Genomic DNA, 21,652 nt, shown 5'->3' with positions numbered 1-21,652 from the left:
CGGCAATAGTTCCTGTCAGGTCTAGGCCACATGACGACGCCCTGACGACGAGATAAAGGGAAACGGTGCGATGCCGATCTGCAATCTAACACACCCAGGACCAAGCACGTTTGAGAAAGGAGGAAAGGACGCAATGCTTCACTCTCTGCAGGCAGTTGCTGCGGACAAAATATTGGCCTTTTTGCTGAGCATCGCAAGGTCTTGCTGTCGAGAAACGAACAAGTTGCTTTCTGTTTTCTTTCTTTTCTTTTCTCTCCCCCCCCCCCCTTTTTTTTTCTTTCTATACTTGTCTCCTCAGAAATAGGAAATGATGGGCTGCCTCGCTTCGAAAGCATCTCCGACAACCAGCACATCGAACCTACGCCAGGACAAATCCATGATAGCGTTGAGACCAATTTGTCGGCGTTTTCTCTCGTCCCAAACCGACAGCGTTCATGTCTTGTTTGCACAGCCCCGCCATGCAAGCCCAAAGCTCCAAATAACAACAAAAACTCTGTTCTCGGGAGGGCCGCCTGCCCAAACGCAGTATTCCACTTCCCACCCAAATCTCGCATTTTCAGCTAGCTTGGCCCGGGCTAAACCGGATACGGAGCTCGACCCTCTGGCTCGACTTGTCTCGGTGATGTGCCCCCCATCCGCCCCTCCTTTCGATGTTTACGTGTCGCCGTTGCTCTGGGCCGTCGTTAAGAACAGGACACGACACGAGAAGAGTGATACCAAATGAGAACGCTGCGCGAAACAGAGATCGCCCTTGACGCGTATGCATGCATACAAAAGATGCAAGCAGGAGTGGCTGGCGCCGGGATTTCGGCGTGCTGCTCGACATGTCATGACCCCTCTTCCTCCCACAAGCACATCAGGGTCAAACGAACCCCAATAGTGGAACGCAAGATACATCGCAGCATCGTCGTAGAGGTCCCCTGGCCCATTCCGCTAGCTCCAGCCCAAGCGCTGGACTACAGAGCCACTAACACGACCCATGTGGACGTCGTTTTATGAAAAGTGAAGAATGGGACGACCGGGCCTGAGCCAGCTCCAAAGCCACAGGTGCTCAGCTGCGATCCCCTGTTCTCTGTGCCCCTCGTCCGATCACAATACGACCATGGACCCCGAGCTCCCACGATCGTCCAGATGAAATAATAGAGGGGCAGAGGGGGTCGCTCCCGCGCCAAAAGTACACGACCGGCACCAGACCAGACCCTACCAAACCGGAGAGCTAGAGAGAAAGACCCGCCACTAGTGGCCTATCCTCCTGAGGGAATAACTCCCAGGAACCATTTGCGCTGAAACACCATTCGTTTGTCAGTCCCCCACTATCTGGGGGAAGTAAGCACACTGCCATCTTGCTTCTCAAGTTACGTCGTACGATTGTGCGCTCAGTGTTCCGTGTTTCCCATAACAAACCTACGCTTCAGCCGCAGGGAAGGAAAAGCAAAGCTGAAAAATGCATTCTGCAAAGTGGAGGCCCAATTTGACAAGCAGGGTTTACCCGCAGAAAGCAAGGTAGGGTGACGAAACTGTCACTTGTCATGGAAACAACATCAATATCAATAATTAGACCAAATTCAAAGAGTGAAACGATGGAAAAAGATTATGGCGCCAAGTGGCATGACGACAGCTCAACAGGGTCCAGGAACGCCCCATGTCCAGTGGTGGAAAACACGGCCTAGGCTAGCAGTGTACGCTGCGCCGAGGAAGGAGTTGAGGACCCTTCTTTTTCCTTAAAGACATGAGATGATGTGATGAGGTAGTGCATCTCGATCGCATGCGTGAAAGGGGGAAAACCGCGAGAGCGAGTCCCGCCAGCCTCCGTGGAGGGGTAGCCGAGAGACGCGGAGGGAATAGAGATGGGACAGAGACAGGAAGCTAACGACGGCGACCAAGACATAAGAGGGTAAAGGAGAAAGTTAGTAGTACATGGACGAATGGCAGGGGTCTCGAGGCAACAAGACGGCGTGATTGATGTGTGTGTGTGGATGTGTTGTCGTGCATGAGGCCTGGCCTTGGGGGCGTGCAAGTGCAAAAGTGCAGGTGCAAGTGTGCCCGCAAGTGTGATAGCCGCCAGAAGACACGAGAAGACTCTCAACGGTGGAGATCCCAGCCCTTTTTTGTCTTTTTTGGCGTGCGTCTTTCGCTTCTCCAAAGGTAGCAAGCGCGCCCGACGGCGTGGCCGAAAGAGGCAGAAGACGGACAGAGGGTGAGATGAGAAGCAAAAGAGAGCGGCAGGGTGGTTGGTGGACGGTTGAATACTGTGTTAGGTGGATGGAGAAAGAAAGGATGGAGGGGCCAAACTCATGACAGCGAGTAAGGGGGATGAGGGATGAGGGATGAGCTACGTCAGAGGACTTGGGAGGTACTCGCATATATAAGAAGAGCTCCTTGTCCCGGCCTAGGACAAGGTCATCGTGACTCTTCGTTTTATTCTCAATCCCACAGCACATCTTCACTTTTCCACTCCAAACACTGAACCGGACCACACACTCTCTGCCCTCTTCAACTTTTCGCTCCCAATTTCACACTCATTCACAATGGATTTCTCCAAGATCACCTCCATGGCCGAGAGCGCCCTCAAGGGCAACTCGGACAACAACAACAACAACAACAACAACAACGGTGGTGACAACAACAACTCCGGCTCTGGCAACTGGGGTGAAGTTGGCCAGGCCGCCAAGCAGGCCTACAGCGACTACGAGTCCAAGGGCAACCTCGACTACAAGCAGCTCGGCAACGTTGCCAAAGACGCCGCCGCGGCGTACAACTCCGAGTCCAACAAGAGCGACCTGGTCGGCATTGGCAAGAACATTGCCGCAGGCTTTTCTGGCCACGGCAGCAGCAACAACAGCAACAACAACACCAACAACAACAACAACACCAACAACAACACCAACAACAACACCAACAACAACAACAACAACGACAACAACAACAGCAGCAGCAACTTCGGCGGCAACAACAACAACAACAACAACTCGAGCAACAACGACAACTTCGGCTCCAACAACAACTCGGACAGCTACGGCTCCAACAACAACTCCAACTCGGACAACTTTGGCTCCAACAACAACTCGGACAACTACGGTTCGAACAACAACAGCAACAACAACAACAACAACAACGACAACAACTACTAAGCATCTCGTCAAGGACATTATGGTCTCTAGTTGGAGTGATAGCGTCAAAGCAATATACCTCGTGTTTTAAAAGAGAGTTCATCATCTTCAATATATACGTGACACAAAATGTGTGTGACTTCAAACATGTGGCCGCGCCTAAGCTGTGAATGCCAAAAACGTCATGTCAAGCAAGGAACTATGTCCGTACTCGGTAGAGGTTTTATAAATCCAAATGGCCTTGCACCATCAGATATTAGCAATACGTTATACTTGTCTTCTTTTTTACCGTACTTACGTCAGATTCCATATATCTGCAATCGCGTCATTCTCAGTCGGTCCGTATAATTCATAACTTGCCTGTTTGCCGAGAGCTTTTTGCTGAGGTCACTGGTCTAGAGCCGGCACCGCATTTATAAGGTAGGGAGTAGGTTGTCCACATACAGGAATCTATAGGTTTCTATGTTGGAGAGACTGAGCTCTTGGGTTACTTTTATAAACTGTGTTGCAATTTTTTTTATAAAAAAAATTAAACTCAAGAAATTTACAAAATTTTATAAGTTTCATACCAAAAAGAGCAACTAAAAATAAAAGCAAAATAAAAAGTAACTGGCTATTATGCCGATAGAAGAATATTATATTGAAGATAAATAAAGTCTCGAAAAATCATATGCAAGGCTACCGGATGATACCTCCATGACCCTGACGGCCAACGACCGTCAGCCTTGCGGAAGTCTTGCGTAAGGCATGAGTAACTCATGCAGGGCATCAAAAGTTGTCAACAAAGAGACACCTTGTTCTTTTCGGCGAGGCTGAACATTTCGGAAATTTATCTTACTATTTTACCACATTATGTCATCTTCAGATCACCTCTTTTGCTTGGTTTCTTAGGCAACAATCATTTTAGCAAAAGACACTGATGACTCAAGCCGAGCATCCAATTTCAAAATGCCCGGCGCAAATTGACGAAGGACACGACTTGGTGGGATTGAAATTGCAATTGGCATGGGGAAGAAGGCGCAGCAGCTCACATGGTCGCTCACGAAGAAACAACCGTGTCCTCTTTGCACCTAATTGTCGATGATGCGAACGAAGTAGCTAGCATCAAAGATGGACACTGTCCTTTAACAAGGCTATGATGTGGCGCAAAAACCAATGCCAACAAATTAAATGTTTCGAAACGTCCGATTTTATTACATACGTTCCTGAAACGTGGCCCCATCACGGCCCGCGATGCAACAGAATTGCACTGCCGTGATGATCCCATGTCTTTTGTTTTGAAACGAACATAAAGCTCTCTGGAAGCTTGTGATTGGCCCCGCTGTAATAAGACGCAAGCTCTTTGTGTTCATTTGCAGTACTCAAAAACAGGGGCTCCATTGCGCGATAAGATAAGACCTTCTGGCCGCAAACAGCCCTGAACATTCCCCACGTGGCGGGGCAAGTCAGCGCCCCTCGCTCGCCCTTCCTATTGAGCAGAGAGAATGAGGCGGAACGTACAGAGGTGGTTGTACATGGTTTGTGCTTGCCTTGTCCATTGACCTTTCTGATTTCGTGGTTTCCTTTCTTGGGTTGCATTGTTATTTTCCTGATCAGCGAAGCTGTCGCAATTCAGACACATCACCTCCAGTTGCTCCCTGACCGCTCCTTCTTGACTTTCTGTCAACACCTTCTCCGCAGCTTCCCCTTTCATTGCTGTCTCCTCCCATCTCCACTTTCTACACGTCGTATAAAGGGCCGAGACCACAGCTCCCCTCTTTTCTTGTCTTTTCGCTCGACTCCTCCTTTTCTCGATTGACCGCATCTCTCCACTCAATAACAACATCAACCTTTTCTGTTCCTCCCCATCCTCACATTTCACCACCACATACGTCGCAAACAGCCACAATGCCTGATGCCAGCAGCTACCCCCCGCTCGCCGAGCGCCCGATCAAGAACACCGTTGTTCTGTTCGATGTCGACGGCACCCTGACACCGGCGCGTCTGGTGAGTCCTGACCTGCGCCCACAGACTCTCGAGAATGTCCCCCCCCAGGTCCATTGACATACTAACGCCGTTTCCGTGACCTAGCACGCCTCCAAGGAGATGCTCGACATCCTCCACCGCCTCCGTGAGAAGGTCGCCATTGGCTTCGTCGGCGGCAGCGACCTCGCCAAGCAGCAGGAGCAGCTCAGCACCCCCGACGTGCCCGTCACCGACCTCTTCGACTTTGCCTTCTCCGAGAACGGCCTGACCGCCTTCAAGTCCGGCAAGAGCCTGCCCTCCAACAGCTTCATCAAGTGGTTCGGCGAGGACCGCTACAAGGAGTTTGTCAAGTTTGTCCTGCACTACGTGGCCGACCTCGACATCCCCGTCAAGCGCGGCACCTTTGTCGAGTTCCGTAACGGCATGGTCAACATCAGCCCCATCGGCCGTAACGCCACCACCGAGGAGCGTCTGGCCTTTGAGGCCTACGACAAGACGGCCGGCGTGCGCAAGGCCTTTGTCGAGGTGCTGCGCGAGAAGTTTGGCCATCACGGCCTGACCTTCTCCATTGGTGGCCAGATCTCCTTTGACGTGTTCCCCACCGGCTGGGACAAGACGTACTGCCTGCGGCACCTGGAGGAAGACGCCAAGAAGCCCGGCGGCATTGAGTACACCACCGTGCACTTCTTTGGCGACAAGACGTTTGAGGGTGGCAACGACTACGAGATCTACACCGACAAGCGCACCACCGGCCACTCGGTCACCAACCCCCAGGACACCATCGACGAGCTCAAGAAGCTGTTTGACCTGTAAGGGGAGCAAGCGGCTTGCTCTTGGCGATAGACACAAAAAAGTAACGAGCGAGGACGGACATGGGCAAAAGCAGTGACGTTCTATTTAATGTGAAAGGTATTTATATATATAAACACTACAAATGGCACAGGCGTGACGATCAATCTTTGCGAACAGTAAATTGTAAAACATGAGTGAAATTGGAGAAATATCATTGTACGAGGAAACAAAATGAAAGTCAACATCTCGCAAAGACACACAAACAAGCAACGTGTAAATAGAAAAAGGATCAGGCCATCAAACAGACAAAAAGGACAAGACATCCAAAATGAAATCCAAAATCAAAATCCAAGACACAATTGCTTTCCACCCAGCACCTCCTTATCCATCCCTCAGTGGCCAAACTCGAGGTGTGGCACAATAACAGGTCCGTACTTTGTCGGCACGCTGCCGCCATCGCCCTGCACGACGTAGTCGACTGCTAGGCTGAGCTTGCTGAGGCCCTGTTGCCCGTTGACGATGCTGGCCGCATAGGTGGTGCCGGCAATGGCCTCCGGGTCGAACGCAACAACGGCGAGGTAGTTGCGGCGGTTCATGAGCTTCTTGTACTCGCGCGGCTGGCCCGACGCATCGACCTGGAAGATCTCCATCATGTCCTCCTTGGTGTCCGACACCTCGTTGGTGGACATGTGCCCGTTGAGCGGCACGTACAGCAGCTTGTTGTTGTGCAGCATCTTCAGCAAGTAGTTGCTGGACGGCGCACCCACGACAGGCGACGTGATCAGCTGGTACATGGTCTTGTGGTCCGAAGGGTGCGACGGATCGTGTACGAGGCCGGCGCCACCGCAGTGCACGTCGCCCGACAAGAACGTCATGCGAATGCCCTTTTGCTGGGCAATACCCTGCAGCGTGCGAATCAGGTACGTGCGCTCCAAATCCTTGGACTCGTGCGTCCACAGGTCGCGGAGTTCCTCCGAGATGCCAATGTCGCCAAAGTTGTTGAGATAGTTGCCCATCAGTCCGGACTTTCCAATGGCCTTCTTCACGGACGTGAAGCCCTGCTGAACGACCTCCTTGCCGCCCACAACACCCGCTACGGAGCTGGTGACCTTGCCCAGCAAGTTATACGTTGTGTTCACAGCCTTTTTGCCTGTCTGCAGAGTGTTGGCCAGCGTTTCGACTGTCTCCATGCGCGGGTACACGACGGGCACAGAGACCATCCAGATGCAGTGCTGCACGCTGGGTGGTAGCAGCGCAACCTTGGGGAACAGACCCTGGTATGTGGGACCAGCAAGCACACGTGTTTGCGTACGCTCCGAGCGGCAGTCCGGACCGACAACAACCATGGCCGGACCCAGGTACTTGACGAAGTGCCAACCAGCGCCCGTAATTGTAAAGAGGTCTTGGTCTGTGTGCACGTTGCGCAAGATCTCAATGGTCGTGTGGTGCTGGAACAGCAGGTACATTTCGATGGCGATACGACCAATGTTCTTGAAGATGGCCGTCTGTTGCATATAGGCCGGGTACGAGCCAAACCCATCAAAGATGTCGTGGTCATTGACCTGCAGCACGTGCGGGATTTGTGCAAAGGCCTCGCGCAGGAACGGCTGGTCAAAGTGCGACGTGTAGTAGTGGAAGTACGCATGTGTCGTGTCCTCCTCGTGCCGTGCCGTCCACTGCACATTCTTGCGGTTCTCGCGGCCCGAGATGGCCAGCCACTGTTGTAGCAAAGGTACCTCGCGCCACAAGCGGTCAGCGTAGATCTGGTCACCCAGACCTAGCTGTACGTGAAAACCACCACACTCAACGTTCTTCTGTAGCACATCCTTCCACATAAAGTCGACACCGCCCAGCTTGTTGCGGTCGGCCTGCGACGTCAGAGGGGAGAAGTCATTGCCCGAGTGGGCCAGGAAGCGCCACCCTTGTTCGTGACGTCCGGCAACAACGAACTCGTAGCGCGTGCAACCGAGGTGCGATGTCACGGCATACGTCCAGCGCTCAGTTCCAGCCTCGCTCATCTGCAGGTCAATGTCGTACTTGTAGAAGTTCCAGCGCTGGTGCGTGTATATGGTGTAGGGGATGAGCTGCCGCGGGTTTGGCGACAGGTCGACACTCTGGTGGATGTGAATCGTCGGCGGCTGGGGCCCGTCGGTCACAATCATAATGCTACCAAGCCAAATGCCCTTCTCGACATCCATGTTCACATAACGTAGGTAGGGGCCAAAGTACACGCCGTTGGTGGGTGAGATCTTGTACATGTCGACACCGGCGCTGGGTGGAGGACCCATGAATCCGGTTGCCGTGGAATTGGCCATACTCGTAATGCTTTCAGCGTAGCCAGGCGTGGGCGGGTACATGGGCGAGGCCAGTGACTGCTTCATGAACGGCGAGCCCAATGGATTACCGTATGTAGAGGTGGCGGGCGAGAGCGGTGTAGCATCATGGTTGAGCGGCGTCGGGCCCTTGGGGAACTCCCACTGCGTTGCCTGCGTGGCCAGGTGGATGTAGTAGTACTGGCCGGAGTTCTGGTCTAGGTGCGAGATCCAGCCTTCGGGCAGCGGCGGTGGCGACACCGGGCTTTGCACAGACAAGGAGTGGGACAGAGGTGGCTTACCACCGTTGGATAAGACGCTCTCCGGCCGCTGATCATTGGCAAAGGCGGGATGGTTCGCGTTCATGCCCACAGGAGAGGCCAAAGGATTGATAGCGGCAGCACTAGCGGCAGATGCCTTTTCGTTTCCGTACGGATGGTGAGGGACAGCTGCAGCAGCAGTCGTCGGCTGCTGTTGTGGCAGCTGTTGTGATTGCTGGGGTTGACCGGGCTGGTTCACCGTCGCGAATCCCGCAGCAGCAGTGGCGGCCGCCATAGCAGCGGCAGCTGAGTTCGATACCGCTGGGGGCTGTTGGGCATAGCCACCTGACAGTGCCGGGTGTTGGCCAAGGTTCTGCTGAGCCGGTTGAGCCTGACCTTGAGGTTGACTTTGGGGCTGACCCGAAGCCGGGATATTGGCCGCCGCACCCTGTTGCTGTTTCTCCTTGGGGTAGCCAGAAGCGGCTCCACTTGGGTTGACGCTCGTGTACGCAGGAGGTGGTGTGGACGCCTGCATGCGCTGGAAGTCTTGCTCTAAGACGCTAACCTGGAGACTGGGGTTGGCCGAGTTGGCGTTACTGGCTGCTGCTGACGTGGAACCAGGTGGTGCAGGAGATGAAGTAGCAGCTGCAGCCACAGCTCCAGTGCCAGCACCGGCACTGGCTGCACCAGAAAATGCTGGGTGCAAGGGGAGCTGCTGCTGTGCACCAGCAGTGGAAGTGCTGCTCGGTGGAGGTGGGTTTTGGACCGGGTTGGTGCCCTGGTAGACCGTGGGTGGACCATGAGGCTGATTGTCAGGCTGCTCGGTTGGGGTCCATGGACGCGGTGCTGCGGCTTGTTGCTGGGCATGAGTTGGCGGGCTGCCGTATTGCGCCAGACGTTGGGCTGCAGCCGCACTTGGGGTTTGAAAGCTGCTTAGGGTTGCCGTGCCGGAGATCCCAGCAGCCGCATAGCGGGCCTCGATGTCGCTGCCAGGAATGCTGCCCGGCTCTACAATGGGCGTCTCTGGCGGCGGAGGCGATCCACGGCTAGCCCGAGTCGTAGATGTAGACGCCGTTGAAGCGAATCTGTTCATGCCACCGTTGTTGCCACTGGGCGAGTCGCTCAGCTGGACAGGTTTGAGCGTGTCAGAGTCGGCCCGCGCTGGCCGGTATGGGTTGACATGGTCCGGGGGGGCAGCAGTAGCCGAAACGCCGGCACCGCCCGAGGAAGACGAGGTAGTTGAAGAGGCAGTGGAACCGTTGGGAGGAGGGTGATAGTAAGACTTGGGTGGGTAGCTGGCAACAGCCGGTTTCTGTTGCTGCTGCTGCTGCTGTTGCTGCGATGGCCGTGCTGCAGGTTGCGAAATAGGCTTGGCAAAGAAGTCGTCGTTATCGGTCGGGCTTGAAGGAGACAGGGACGTGGGGATGTTGCCCCGCCGCTCGGCCAAGCCCGGTTTCTTGCCACTGACGGGACTCATTCCCAGTCGCGGCGACGTGTCATTGTATGTGTCATTGTAGCTGCTGCCCGTGGTGTTTGTGTTGATGTGAGGCCGCCCGTCGGGGTATGGGGGACGGGGCTTGTGGACATTGGATGCTGCCTGCGGGATAATCGGGTCATCGTCAACGGGGTATGGGAGTGGATTGGCGGAGCTTGATGCACCGGGCGGTAGAGGAAACGACGGCCGCGAGGCGACAGACGCAGTAGCCGGGCTAGCCGAAGAAGTGCTTCCTGGCGGCGGCGGGTATCTGAAACGCTCCGATCCGGAGAAGTCGCCGCCACCGGCACTTGTAGCGGAGTAAGGGTTTGGGCTCTGTGGTTTAAAAATTCGCAACGGCTCAACAGTTGGACTGTCGCAGTCATCTGAAGGCCGGCTCATGAAGAGCTCAGAATCAGGGATACCACGCGATCGTTCTGCCATGATGTGAACGACGTTGAGAAGTCGAGGGACAGAGTCTCTGCTTTCCTTTCCTGACTTTTCCCCCTTGATTCTTTATTTTCCAGCACTTCCTTGGATGATGAAGCTGCACGGGTTGTTGCGTCTGTTGAACTCCTGCGCAACTGGTCAACGTTGGGCAATGGAGGGGGAGGACGGGGAGGGGACGAGAAGTGCGCGCAAGCACCAGGCTGACAGTGGGTCGTTCCAGAGTTGTAGAAGAGAGGCCAGGCTGTGACACAAAGGTACGTGACGTTTGAAATCGGCGAAAATAAATAAAACACGAGCTTCTATGTAGAGAAACTTTCAAGATTTCCAAAGTTGAACAAACAAACGAGGTTCACAATGAGATGCAAGGAAACTAAGAAAGACAGAAAATAAATCGCCAAAAAGCTGGACGCGGTGGGATCGATATGCGGCCAGATGGGCGGCCAGGCAATGCTGCGAAGGAGCCGGGATCGAAAGGAGGGGGCGGAAAGGGAAAGGGGGGTAGTGAGTGGAACGTCAATAAAGAAAACACCGTGGGACAGCTCCAACCGCACACGTCAGGGGGGTTTAACGGGACAAGATAGGGAGGGTCGAGGGTTCAGCCGTCTACTAGGCAAGTTTAGCGGCGGCAATGATTGAGCGAAGAGCAAAATAAGCAGAAGGGCAATTTTGACCCCCGCTACTTGATCTCCCCAAAAGTTCACTCTAGCCGCCCAGGTTTCCGTAGGACATCAGTTATGACAAGGCCATATGGGGCACTATGAAGCCAGACGAAGAGAGGCCACCTGTATCGAGTTGGGCTGTGTTTTCTTGTCTTTCTTGCACCCGTCCTCCCGCTGGGCACAACATCCCATCGTCCATGCTTGGCGGGAAGACCAGGTTCGAAGGTAGTTGATTGGCTGTTTGAACTGGGCGCTTAGGATGCAAAACGAAATGGATGGCACCACAGTATATTGTAGTGGAGGAGGAAACGTGAGGGTGACCAGAACCACAGCGAAATGAAGGCCGGGGTTTGCGTTGGCTTGACCAGTCTTTTGTCGCTCGGGCTGTAGCGTGGGCGCTTGCAAGAGTGGACAAGTCCAGGCAATATGCATTGGACTGTGATTGGCTTCCTCTTTTGACTTTCTAGTCTGGGAGTCGTGAGATTGGCAAGCTGTCCATGCTAACGAGACGGGCAGCTAAAGGCCTCTCACTGTCTGCCTGATTTCCACTCCCTGCTCAAGACTACCAGCGCGGTACCGCTTGAGAGGGTCCACATAAGACGTCCGTGCTGGTCAACCATACAATTTTGTGCAGAGCACCACGATTGAAGAGAGAACCATGCCTAGCTTTGGCGCCCGGGTTAGTCAATGCCGATCTCGAAGAAAAAGCGCATCAAGAGTCATTGTAGCTTCTTTTCGAGGCAAATTCAGTATAATAGTAGGATAGCACAGAGGATGCAGCTGTCGTCAATGGAGACACGGCGGCTACCGTCGTGATAGCTTTGCTGTCCCCATTGTATTGTAACTTCCTTGCAAAGGACCGACCCAGCTCCTTGCGCTTGCTCCGGCTAATGTCACACACTACTATAATGACACTGGCATGTGGACTCGACACCTGGATGACATACTTCCATTGCTGGCGCGCAATGGGGGCCGTATTAATGCCGTTGTGTCCACTCTGCAGGCCGGTCGCCCGGCCTGTGGCGCACATTAACTTGCCGAGGCCAACATGGGACCTGCCCTGTCAATGTCGCTGGTGAAGGCGCCAACCAGTGGCCTGCCTTTCTAGCTTGAACAGTATCCAGAAGCTATTCAGGGCTTTCGTTCGCATTTTCATTGGACATGTCCATTTCAGTCGGGATGATGCCGACGTTTTGGTAGATCTGTAGTGGTGAGCGTTTTGCAAATGACGAAGGGCTGGATTTCGAGTCCGCGACGGTATTCGGACAGCGCCGCTAAGCCTACCAGTAATTTGTCTAGGTGTGCGTTTTGCTGCAGGATGGAGACCTCGTTGTTCGCACAACTTCATGAAAGAGTGAAGAGTGAAAATTCGGACATCGATGTCGGAGAAATGAAGCAAAGATTGAAGTAACAGGGATATTTTAAGAAGAGGGAAGTAGACGGATAAAAAATGTGCCCCTTTTTCAATGTTTACGATGCTAGATGTAGAAGGCACTAAGGTGGTTCTTTCCTTTGTCCGTTCATAACGACCTGATGACTGAGCATTTCCGCATCGGGCAGTCACGATTTACGGCCACCCATCACATAAATTGGGCAGGACCAACTGTTGCCCTGTATATGCCGTGGCTTGGAAAGTAGCTTCGGCCGTTCGGTCGTTCAACCAGCAGCGTGGCGCCAGCGAAAGTAAAATGTGCGCATTAAATTCGAAATCTGGATTAAGTTGGCTGCGTTGATGAGAACCACGCTTATGCCCCAGTCATAAAAAGCATCCTACCTTAGTACAGCCTCGTTGCATTTAAAGCCAACCTGAATGGTAGAGACGAATCTTGACAAAATATTTTCATATTGCTTCTGAAGGCTGTGGATGACTGTACGACGTACTCCACAGCAACCTTGTCTCCGTCTCACGTTCGCGGGCGCTTTGAGGACCGGCACAGTAAGACTTGTGATGTATGCGCTATCTGCGGAATATTCTATGGATGACACCGTAGTGACGAAACTGGTAATAGCACTGATGACTGCGAAAATAGCGCTGGGAGTTTTGTTCCCTATGCCGACAACACACACCAGACCAAGAGTAAATCACGAAACATAAAATCAAATAAAATCTCTCCAAAATTTCCGCGGCAATAAAGAAGCATTACATTGATTGTGAAGAGTGTTCGATCTCAACAAATCACATATCATGGCTGTTTCCTGTTGACAAAATGCTATGTGTGGGATTGATAGGCGGGAGCATCCAGATCTGGGGAAAGTCCATGTCTCGTCATAGATCTCTCGCATCTTTACGTATATGGATTGGCCGCCCATTATCTTCGGCCAATACCAGGACAGCATTTTCAAGGCTGGCACAGACTCGCGCATATCGTGGTGGGCTCTGACGGGCTAAGAGTGGAGAACTGGCCGCCTAATCTGGTCCGCGATTCGCGCTAGAGACTCGAGGCTATGCTCAAGTCTTGGAGAACGGCCCAGAGATACAGAAGCTCTTATCTTTCTTTCTCCTCATTGACGCAAGACGACCCTGAAAATAATGAATGTTTGACGATAGCAAAGGCGTTATCCTCTTCCCGTGTCAACGAGCGAGTGACAGCAAGCTTATGGCGAGCTGCTAATTACAGTATACAATCAGCAGGCACTAAGGACGACCAGGTGACTGTTGGTCCTTCAAGCGGTTATCTGAACAGACCGCACATGGCACAAGTGCTAGAGAGTACTTAGTGCTTGTGTGTGTGAGAAGACGTCGGTTCTGAGAAGAGAACAGCTTTTGCTGACGTCCGGGATTTTCTTTTCTTCTGTTGCATTGTCTCTTTCTCTTCCTGCCTCATCGGGCGCACTGTTACCACTGCTTTCCCTCACCTCCTCTCTTCCTTCCCTTTCTTCGTATTTTGGGCCGGTTCTTTCCTTTTCTGTTCACCTCCTCCAGAGGAGACTGTCTGTGCCTTCCGTTCCCAGCTTTTTATCCTACCTCCCCTCCTCCCTCTCGGCATCAAGTCCATCTCTCGATACATCGGACCGCCGCCTCGACTCGTTATCATCCACGCCAGAGACAGTTCCATCCAGCCAACATGTCTCTCAACCGTGTAGCTTCATTGGAGTCCTTTTCCTTCGTACCGGTTGAATCGAGCTCCCGGCTGCACTCTCGCCGCTCCTCCGAAGCCTCCATCTCCGTCCGCTCCCGCAAGCTGAGCTTCAACCCGCTGCCCGACGAGTGGGACCCCGTTGCCGAGCGTGCCGACAACATCCAGGCCGTCGGTGCCTTTGAGGTGCCCAAGTGGAAACGCGTTGTCCAGGTCTTTGCGACTGTGGTTTACTGTTTACTGGCCTCGGGCATCGTCTTTGGCTATGCCGCCATCAAGCCCGTGTTAAAAAAAGAAGGCGCATACCGGGATGTCTGCGTTGCCTCAACTGGGGCCTCCTCCTTGGCGACCGCCGCCGACGCCGATGCCGACATTGATACTTGCGTCGAGATCCACCTCAACTTTATGTTCACTACCGCCGCTGTTGGCACCAATGTCGCCGCCCTGCCCATTGGTGCAATCCTCGACCACTACGGCCCCCGCGTCTGCGGTCTGATGGGCGCCGGCTTTTTGGGCGCCGGTGCTTTGCTGCTTGCCTATGCCGCTGATGTGCCCTTTGATGGCTTTTTGTTGGGCTATTTGCTGCTGGCCTTCGGTGGCCCCTTCACCTACATTTCGAGCTTCCAGCTGTCCAACGCCTTTCCGCGCCACTCGGGCCTCATCTTGGCCCTGTTGACTGGCGCTTTTGACGCCTCGAGCGCGCTGTTCTTGGTATACCGCATCCTCTTCGAAAAAACCGACGGTGCCTTTGGCCACCAAAAGTTTTTCTTGCTCTACCTCGTCGTGCCCGTTGTCATTGTCGTGCTGCAGCTCACGCTGATGCCGCGCCAGTCCTACAAGACCGTGGGCGAGCTCATTGAGCAGATCGACGCGCCGCTCTTGAGCGACCTCGAGGGGCCGCATTTGACGGGCCACACCACCAACCAGGCCAGCCAGCAGTACCGCGACGACCAAGTCGACGAGAATACTGCGCTCCTCCAAGAAGAGGCGCGCGCCCACCGCGAGGCCGTCGTCGCCGACATTGAAGAGCTCCTGGGCTCGGAGCGTGCCGACAAGCAGGCCAGCCGGGAGGTGACCAAGAACGAGATTTCGGGCGTCTGGGGCGCCATGCACGGCAACAGCGCGCTCGAGCAGATCCGCTCGCCCTGGTTTATTCTCATCTGCCTGTTCACGGTCGTGCAAATGACGCGCATCAACTACTTTGTCGCTACCATCCGCCCGCAGTACGAGGCCCTGCTCGGCTCACACGAGGCCGCCGTCGCCATCAATAACTTTTTTGACCTGGCCCTGCCGCTGGGTGGCCTCATATCGATTCCTTTCATTGGTATTTTCCTCGACCACAACAGCACCGTCGCAGTTCTGACTGCGCTCGCCGTTGTTGCCACAACCATTGGCGTCTTTGGTATTATCCCGAGGACATGGGCCGCCTACGCCAACGTCAGTCTTTTTGTGTTGTACCGGCCCTTCTATTACACATCCGTCTCCGACTACAGCGCCAAGGTATTTGGCTTCCGTACATTTGGCACTGTCTACGGCACCATCATCTGCCTGTCGGGCCTCTTCAACTTCTCCCAATCGGGGCTCGACTACCTCTTCCACAAGGTCTTCGACGGCAATCCCGTTCCTGTCAACATAATCCTGCTGGGCCTGGGCCTGATTATCGGTATTTTCCTCGTCGCCTTCGTCGGCGTCCAGTCACGGGGCATTAAGCGCAAGCTGCTTGAGCAAGAGGCGGAGAATGCCTTTTTGAGCGAGTAAACACCTGCTCGATTTTAGCAACGAGTTTGGACGAGGCCGTGCAAAATGATGGATATGGTAGAGCTTCAAAGATTTTTATGGGATCTGTCACACGCTGTTATGTTGCTTTTGTTGTTATTATTTGTTGTTGTCGTAGCATATTGTCATCTACGTTATGTTACTTTCCATCGCCTGGGCGTTACGACATCGCGTGCATTTTTGAAGACGCGCAATTTGGGATAAAATCAAATTATATATGAAACCAAACATAAATATCTTTAAACGTACACCGAGTAAAGGCCATTTTTTGCAAAACCACGCCGTCTCACCCAAACACCGTTTCAAAAAATCGAAATAAAAAAGAAGCTAGAAAAGCCGACCAAAAATAAGAAAAACAAACAAGAGTAGCCAAAAAAGCTAGGTAGACCGCCCCCATGCCCCCCTTTAATGCTCCATGGCAACACCAAGACCCTCTTCCTTGGTCTTGCGTAGGGTCTCGTCCTTGGACTCGGCCTCCTCGCGCAGCATCTCATCCACCTCCTGGCGAATGCCGCCCAAGTCTGGCGGGATCTCACGCATTTGTACACTAGGCGCATGTTGTACAAACCGCAGCTGCTCATGAACGTGCTGAACGATCTCTTGGATGCGTTTCTGGGGGTTCTTGTTCTGCCGCGGCTCGCCGACAATCTGCTCGAGCGTGGGCAGCAGCTCTTCTTGCCGGAAGTGGTCGCGCCAGGGCGTGTGCGTCGGAATCACCGGATCAATCTTGTCCTCGCACTGCAGCGCAATGGCCGTCTCCCACGACCACGCGCGCGCCACATTGCGCGGCGTATAGCCGCCGCCGCCAAACAGAATCATGGGCAGGCCCAGCTTCTTGCAAAACGCCACGCACTGCCCGTGGCCCTGTACCTGCAGGTTGAAGCGGCCCAGCCGGTCGCCGGCGAGGGAGTCGGCGCCGCACTGCAGGGCAATTGCGCTTGGCCGGAACGTCTCAACGATCTTGCTAATCACGCTGTCAAACAGCCAGGCGTATTGCTCGTCCGTGATGCCGTCGTTGAGCGGCACATTGATCGCGTGGTGCGCGCCGGCATTGAACTCGTTTTTCGGTCCGTTGTCGTCGAGGGCACCGGTGCCCGGGAAGAAGTTGATGGGGTCGTACTTGTGGAAAGAGCACGTCATGACGCGGTCTGTTGAGAAAAAGGCTTCCTCCACGCCGTCGCCGTGGTGCACATCAATGTCAATGTACAGAACGCGTGGGTAGCAGCGCAACAGCTGCAGGATCGCCAGCACAATATCGTTGATGTAGCAGAACCCAGACGCCTCGGCCTTCTTGGCGTGGTGGAGGCCACCACCCCAGCTGATGGCGATGTCGGCCTCGCGATTGCACACTTTACGCGCTGCGTCCAGCGAGCCACCTGCAGACATGGAGCAGTAATCGTAGAGACCCTCAAACAGCGGACAGTCCGAGCCGCCAAGGTTGAACTTGAGGTCCGGCGGATTCGTGCTATCGAGATCGCGCGGCACCGGTTCGGGCAGCACCGTACCCAGGTAGTCCAGGTAGTCGTCGGAGTGAAAGCTGTTTAGCTCTTCAAAGGTGGCCGCCCGCGCAATGTAGTTGTCCATCGCAAAAGGCATGCCGTAGGACATGATCAGACTCTTGGAGAGCGTCAACCGCCACGGCTTCATTGGGTGCGTTTGGCCAAAGTGATGCTTCTCCATCTCTGGGTTCGTGTGGAACGTGACGTTGTAGCCCTTTGGGCGCACGATGCCGTACTGCTGCGCCGCTTTCTTCACTTTCGCGAGGTACGCCGCATTGTCCAGCTCGCTGGCGCTTCCGAGCGGCTCGTACTCTTCAACAACGGTGGGTTCGGCGTCGACATGGTGAGGTATGTAGTTTGGCCGCGGTACGCGGTACCGGTAGTTGTCGATGTCTGTCATACCGGCGGCCGCTTCCGTTGTTCTTCATGCATGCAGCGCAGCCAAGGTCCGTGATGGAGGCCAGCAGGGCCCTTGTGCAAGTCGATTAACAACCACACGAACAGAACACACAAACAGGGATTGCGGCCTTCGTTCGTACGATGCACGTGACTAAAGCGTCCTTTTTGTTGTGTTTGTAAAATAGGCTGGTTATCAAAAGTATGTAAAAGAACGTGTCGTCTGTTGCGACATGTCGGGTGACTTGAAATGCGATGATGAAGGCGGACGTTGAACTGAGCAATCACAATTCAGAGAGAATACCCTTTTGTGGCAAGGCAGTTGCAGCTCATGTCGACCAAGTTGCCGCCACTTAGGGCGCTAGTCCATTTCTGGGGAAGTGCAGCGTCGTTGGTGACTCTGATACAGCCATAAAAATCGCACTATCCGATCCGAAAAGGCTGAAACTTTTTCCCTAGCCGACTTGCATCGCGCTTCCTCTTGTGAATGACGAGTTCGCACTGATTGCGCCCGTTCGCCCCTTCCCGACGTTTCGATATCCATCTGCAATATTCTATTACTCCCCTTGTCTGTCGCTCTTACCTCTTTCAAGATCCTTCTTTTCATACCAAACTTTGTTCCTTCCTTTATTCTTTTGTTGTAGCGGTTGCCGGCTGTCCCGCGCCTTCCTCTGTTGCCTGGATTGCCCCATACACATATTCGCACCACCGGACATCTCCTTCTCGCCTTGCTCTTTCCCTCTCTCCACCAACATCTCATCATCCTCTCTCCAGTTCACACTGTCGTACTTTTGCGACTGATTTGTCTCGAGGTGCCACAAAGATTACGATCTCCAAGCGACAAGGGTCCAGACTGACTCTCTCAGCACCCACCCTCCCGCAGCGACACCCGCAACGTCTGAGTCGGGGCCACAAGCCTGGCTGCACCTATTTTTCGGCGGGCCCTCTTTCCTTTTCCGTCCACGCTCTGTCTAGCGTGCCTTCCTTGCCATCCCAACGCAGCAAGGCCGCCTCTAGATTCACATTGTAAAAAAATCACAACACATAGCAGACGGGAGGTAAGCTACGACACTCATTATCCACTGATTTCCACTACTTTTTATGGGCGTTCCTGCCTCCTGCCACCACCATTCGCGCCTGCCTCAACGGCGTATTCTATGGCATTTCCCCATCTGTAAAAACACTTGTTCCACTTGATCTCTCCCATTCACCTCATTTCCAAAATTTACAACATACACGTTGTCATTTCACATTCGTTGTCATTTTCATAGCCCTTTGCATTTCAATTTTGGAGGGCAGCCAGCCTGTTTTTTTGGTGTATTTTTTGTTGCTTTTTCGACAGTGTGCAAGCTTTGCGCATTGAAGCATCTGCGAATACGCAGATGCTTTTTCCCATCACCATAATCTGCAGTTTTTTCGTCTCCAGCACGCGCACCGCCCTTCCCATGGTCTCGTCAGGCGTAGACCTGCACGCCTTTCCTTCTCGTTGCTCAGCGTTGTCGTCCACGGCACCCTGCCCTTCCATTGCCTCTTCTGTGTTGACACGTTGTTACCATGCCTAGAGACGACCTCTCCATCGACTTTGTTAAGAGAATGCCGCCCGGCGGCGAGGCGCTCGACCCAGCGCTCATCCTAGATGACTGGATCAATAGGGTTCAGAACCTGCCGGAGGAGATCCGCTTCCTCCAGGACGAGATTGCCGACAAAGACCGCCAGTACAACGAATGCATCCGCATCATCGAAGAGCGCGATGGCCGCATCCAAAAATTCATAAAGGCGAACAGCAGTCACGACCACAACCCAAGAGAAGAGGGCTACCGTAAGACGATTATAGAGAACTTTAAGAAGGCCGAAGTGCTAGCCGACGAGAAACTGGCCCTGTCGCAAAAGATGCGGACCATCATGGACCGCCATACGCGCCAGCTTGACATGCAAATAAAGCAGCTCTACGATCGCAGCGAGCCCGGCTTTACCGACCCCGACGAACTTCCCTCCCTCCTACGACCGAGCGCTGCGAACAAATCGGCAGCGGCGTCTGCACGCGCCTCTGCTGCCGCGTCGTCCTCTCTCCCAGCAGCATCTGTTAGCGACATGATTAAGAACGCCACCAATGCCGTCGCCGGGTCCGCGTCTCTAAATGGTGGCGGCGCTGGAAACACGGTGCTTGCGGTGGGAGGTGGTCGTGGCGCCGGCAATGCACAGGCCCGCCAGGCTCAGGCTCAGGCTCAGCAGGGGCACTCATCGTCGGCGCCCGCCAGCCCCGCAGCATCGATGATTCTGGGCCGGCAGGCGCGTGAGAGCTCTGCCGGCCCAGGCACGACCCCGGCCAAACGTGGACCGCGCGCGGGCAGCTCACTCGCGAATATCCCGCCAGCCTCCAGCGGGCTTGCGCGGCACTCTTCCTTGGGACCTGGAACGCCAAAGTCTCACCACGCAGGCGCCGGCGGCGTCCAACGAGCTGGAAGCGCCGGACCACGTGCAATCGCAAAGGGCGCTGGCATTGGGCCGGGGCGTAAAGGGAGCACGCCGGCGGTTAACGGCTCGGCAAGCGCTGCGGCAGGACCCGAGAAAGGATCTGGTTCTGGGCGCAAAAAGGGCACCACAGGAACGAACACACCGACCACCAAGACGTCGCTATCACGCGTCAAGCGACCCGCCAAGGCCTCCGCCGCGTCTTCGACAGCGGACGAATCCGAACTTTCCGACGCGAGCTCCAGCGACGATTCCGATGTCTCATCACGGCATGCCACACCGACGCGCGGCTCCTCACAAGTTGGCGCCAGCTCCAACGCTGGTTCGGCTTCGAATGGGAATGGCACCAGTAGCAACGGCAATGGTGCGGGAAATAAGGAAGCAGGCGCGTCGCAGCCGTTGGTCAAGCGCGAAAAGGACAACAGCATTGGCATTTCCAGTGGCGTGGGCAACGCATTTGGCAATGCGGGTGGACAGTCCGGGCCCGGCAGTGGACCTGGCGGACCTGGTCGCGGTGGTGTCAATAAGCACCGGGCCGGTGACAAGCCAGGCGGCCGTGGTGTGGCCAAGGGCGCACCCTCAAGTGACGACCGGATGGACATCGATGACGAGGAAGCTGGTGATGACAACAAATACTGCTTGTGTCAGAACGTAAGCTTTGGCGACATGGTGGCGTGCGACAACGAGGACTGTCCATTTGAGTGGTTCCATTGGACGTGCGTGGGCCTCAAGAGCGAACCCAATGGGACCTGGTACTGCCCGGTATGCACCGAAAAGAAGAACAAGGCGGCCGCCGGCGGCGAAGGCCGCATTGTGGTTGGGACTGGCGGCCAGCACGCGAGCCGCTCAGGCAGCGGACCAAATAAGGCCGACGCTGGTGGCAACGGTGGTGCGAATGGCAGCAACGGCCCTGGCTCCGGTGGCGGCGCCGCTGCTTCTGCGGGCAATGCCGCTGGCACACCGACGAGCGAAGGCAGTGCCGCTGACCGAGCGACACCGGCAGCCACAAAGAAGGGCAAATAGGGACGGCCCCCTTTACAGACAGCTGCCCCGTGAACTCGTCATGGCACAATCGGCTGCCTAGGCAATACGGCTTTCTCCGCCAAGACGCCCGGATCCGTTTACCGTTCCGTCGAACCCGGGTGCCTTGAAGGCAATGCCAGATCGGGAACCCACTGGCGAAAATGAACGGAACCCAAACTAACGACCACCGGGCAATAGGATGGGCGATTGGAAACACGAGAAGATATCATGATCAGTACAGCCACTGTACCTTTATGCCTTATGTCCCCCAAAAGTGAAAATAATTAATATATTGATACCCAACCATTTTGAACGTTTCCTGTCTGAGGAACATGGGTGACCAGGTGAAAAACAAGAATCTTCTCGGTGTATGTGCTGTGACTATGT

General features: G+C 54.4%; 7 protein-coding genes across 7 annotated transcripts; 4 read left to right on the top strand and 3 right to left on the bottom strand.

The window, feature by feature from the left end:
* Positions 1-2,528: 2,528 nt before the first annotated feature.
* On the top strand, positions 2,529-3,131 carry SPSK_06638 (uncharacterized protein; the record flags this gene model as incomplete). Its single annotated transcript, XM_016733339.1, has 1 exon — positions 2,529-3,131. The coding sequence occupies one exon, from the start codon at positions 2,529-2,531 to the stop codon at positions 3,129-3,131; it is 603 nt and encodes a 200-aa protein (XP_016592102.1).
* Positions 3,132-4,997: 1,866 nt separating this feature from the next.
* On the top strand, positions 4,998-5,888 carry SPSK_06519 (phosphomannomutase; the record flags this gene model as incomplete). The annotated part of the gene is made up of 2 exons (XM_016733223.1): positions 4,998-5,096; positions 5,181-5,888. The coding sequence occupies 2 exons, from the start codon at positions 4,998-5,000 to the stop codon at positions 5,886-5,888; spliced, it is 807 nt and encodes a 268-aa protein (XP_016592101.1).
* Positions 5,889-6,259: 371 nt separating this feature from the next.
* SPSK_05837 (PRO40 protein) lies at positions 6,260-10,357 on the bottom strand (the record flags this gene model as incomplete). Its single annotated transcript, XM_016732546.1, has 1 exon — positions 6,260-10,357. One exon carries the CDS (start codon positions 10,355-10,357, stop codon positions 6,260-6,262), a length of 4,098 nt encoding a protein of 1,365 aa, XP_016592100.1.
* Positions 10,358-14,087: 3,730 nt separating this feature from the next.
* On the top strand, positions 14,088-15,857 carry SPSK_06145 (MFS transporter Fmp42; the record flags this gene model as incomplete). The annotated part of the gene is made up of 1 exon (XM_016732852.1): positions 14,088-15,857. One exon carries the CDS (start codon positions 14,088-14,090, stop codon positions 15,855-15,857), a length of 1,770 nt encoding a protein of 589 aa, XP_016592099.1.
* A 423-nt stretch (positions 15,858-16,280) lies between these two features.
* On the bottom strand, positions 16,281-17,774 carry SPSK_06257 (histone deacetylase HOS2; the record flags this gene model as incomplete). The annotated part of the gene is made up of 1 exon (XM_016732963.1): positions 16,281-17,774. The coding sequence occupies one exon, from the start codon at positions 17,772-17,774 to the stop codon at positions 16,281-16,283; it is 1,494 nt and encodes a 497-aa protein (XP_016592098.1).
* A 451-nt stretch (positions 17,775-18,225) lies between these two features.
* On the bottom strand, positions 18,226-18,525 carry SPSK_06773 (uncharacterized protein; the record flags this gene model as incomplete). The annotated part of the gene is made up of 2 exons (XM_016733469.1): positions 18,226-18,314; positions 18,354-18,525. The coding sequence occupies 2 exons, from the start codon at positions 18,523-18,525 to the stop codon at positions 18,226-18,228; spliced, it is 261 nt and encodes an 86-aa protein (XP_016592097.1).
* Positions 18,526-19,324: 799 nt separating this feature from the next.
* Positions 19,325-21,265, top strand: SPSK_06081 (inhibitor of growth protein 3; the record flags this gene model as incomplete). Its single annotated transcript, XM_016732789.1, has 1 exon — positions 19,325-21,265. The coding sequence occupies one exon, from the start codon at positions 19,325-19,327 to the stop codon at positions 21,263-21,265; it is 1,941 nt and encodes a 646-aa protein (XP_016592096.1).
* Positions 21,266-21,652: the final 387 nt, after the last annotated feature.

This window comes from Sporothrix schenckii (genome assembly GCF_000961545.1).
Source record: "Sporothrix schenckii 1099-18 chromosome Unknown Cont38, whole genome shotgun sequence".
Lineage (NCBI taxonomy): Eukaryota > Fungi > Ascomycota > Sordariomycetes > Ophiostomatales > Ophiostomataceae > Sporothrix > Sporothrix schenckii.
The sequence above is the reverse complement of the archived record's forward strand: the minus strand, read 5'-3'. Positions and strand labels throughout refer to the sequence as shown.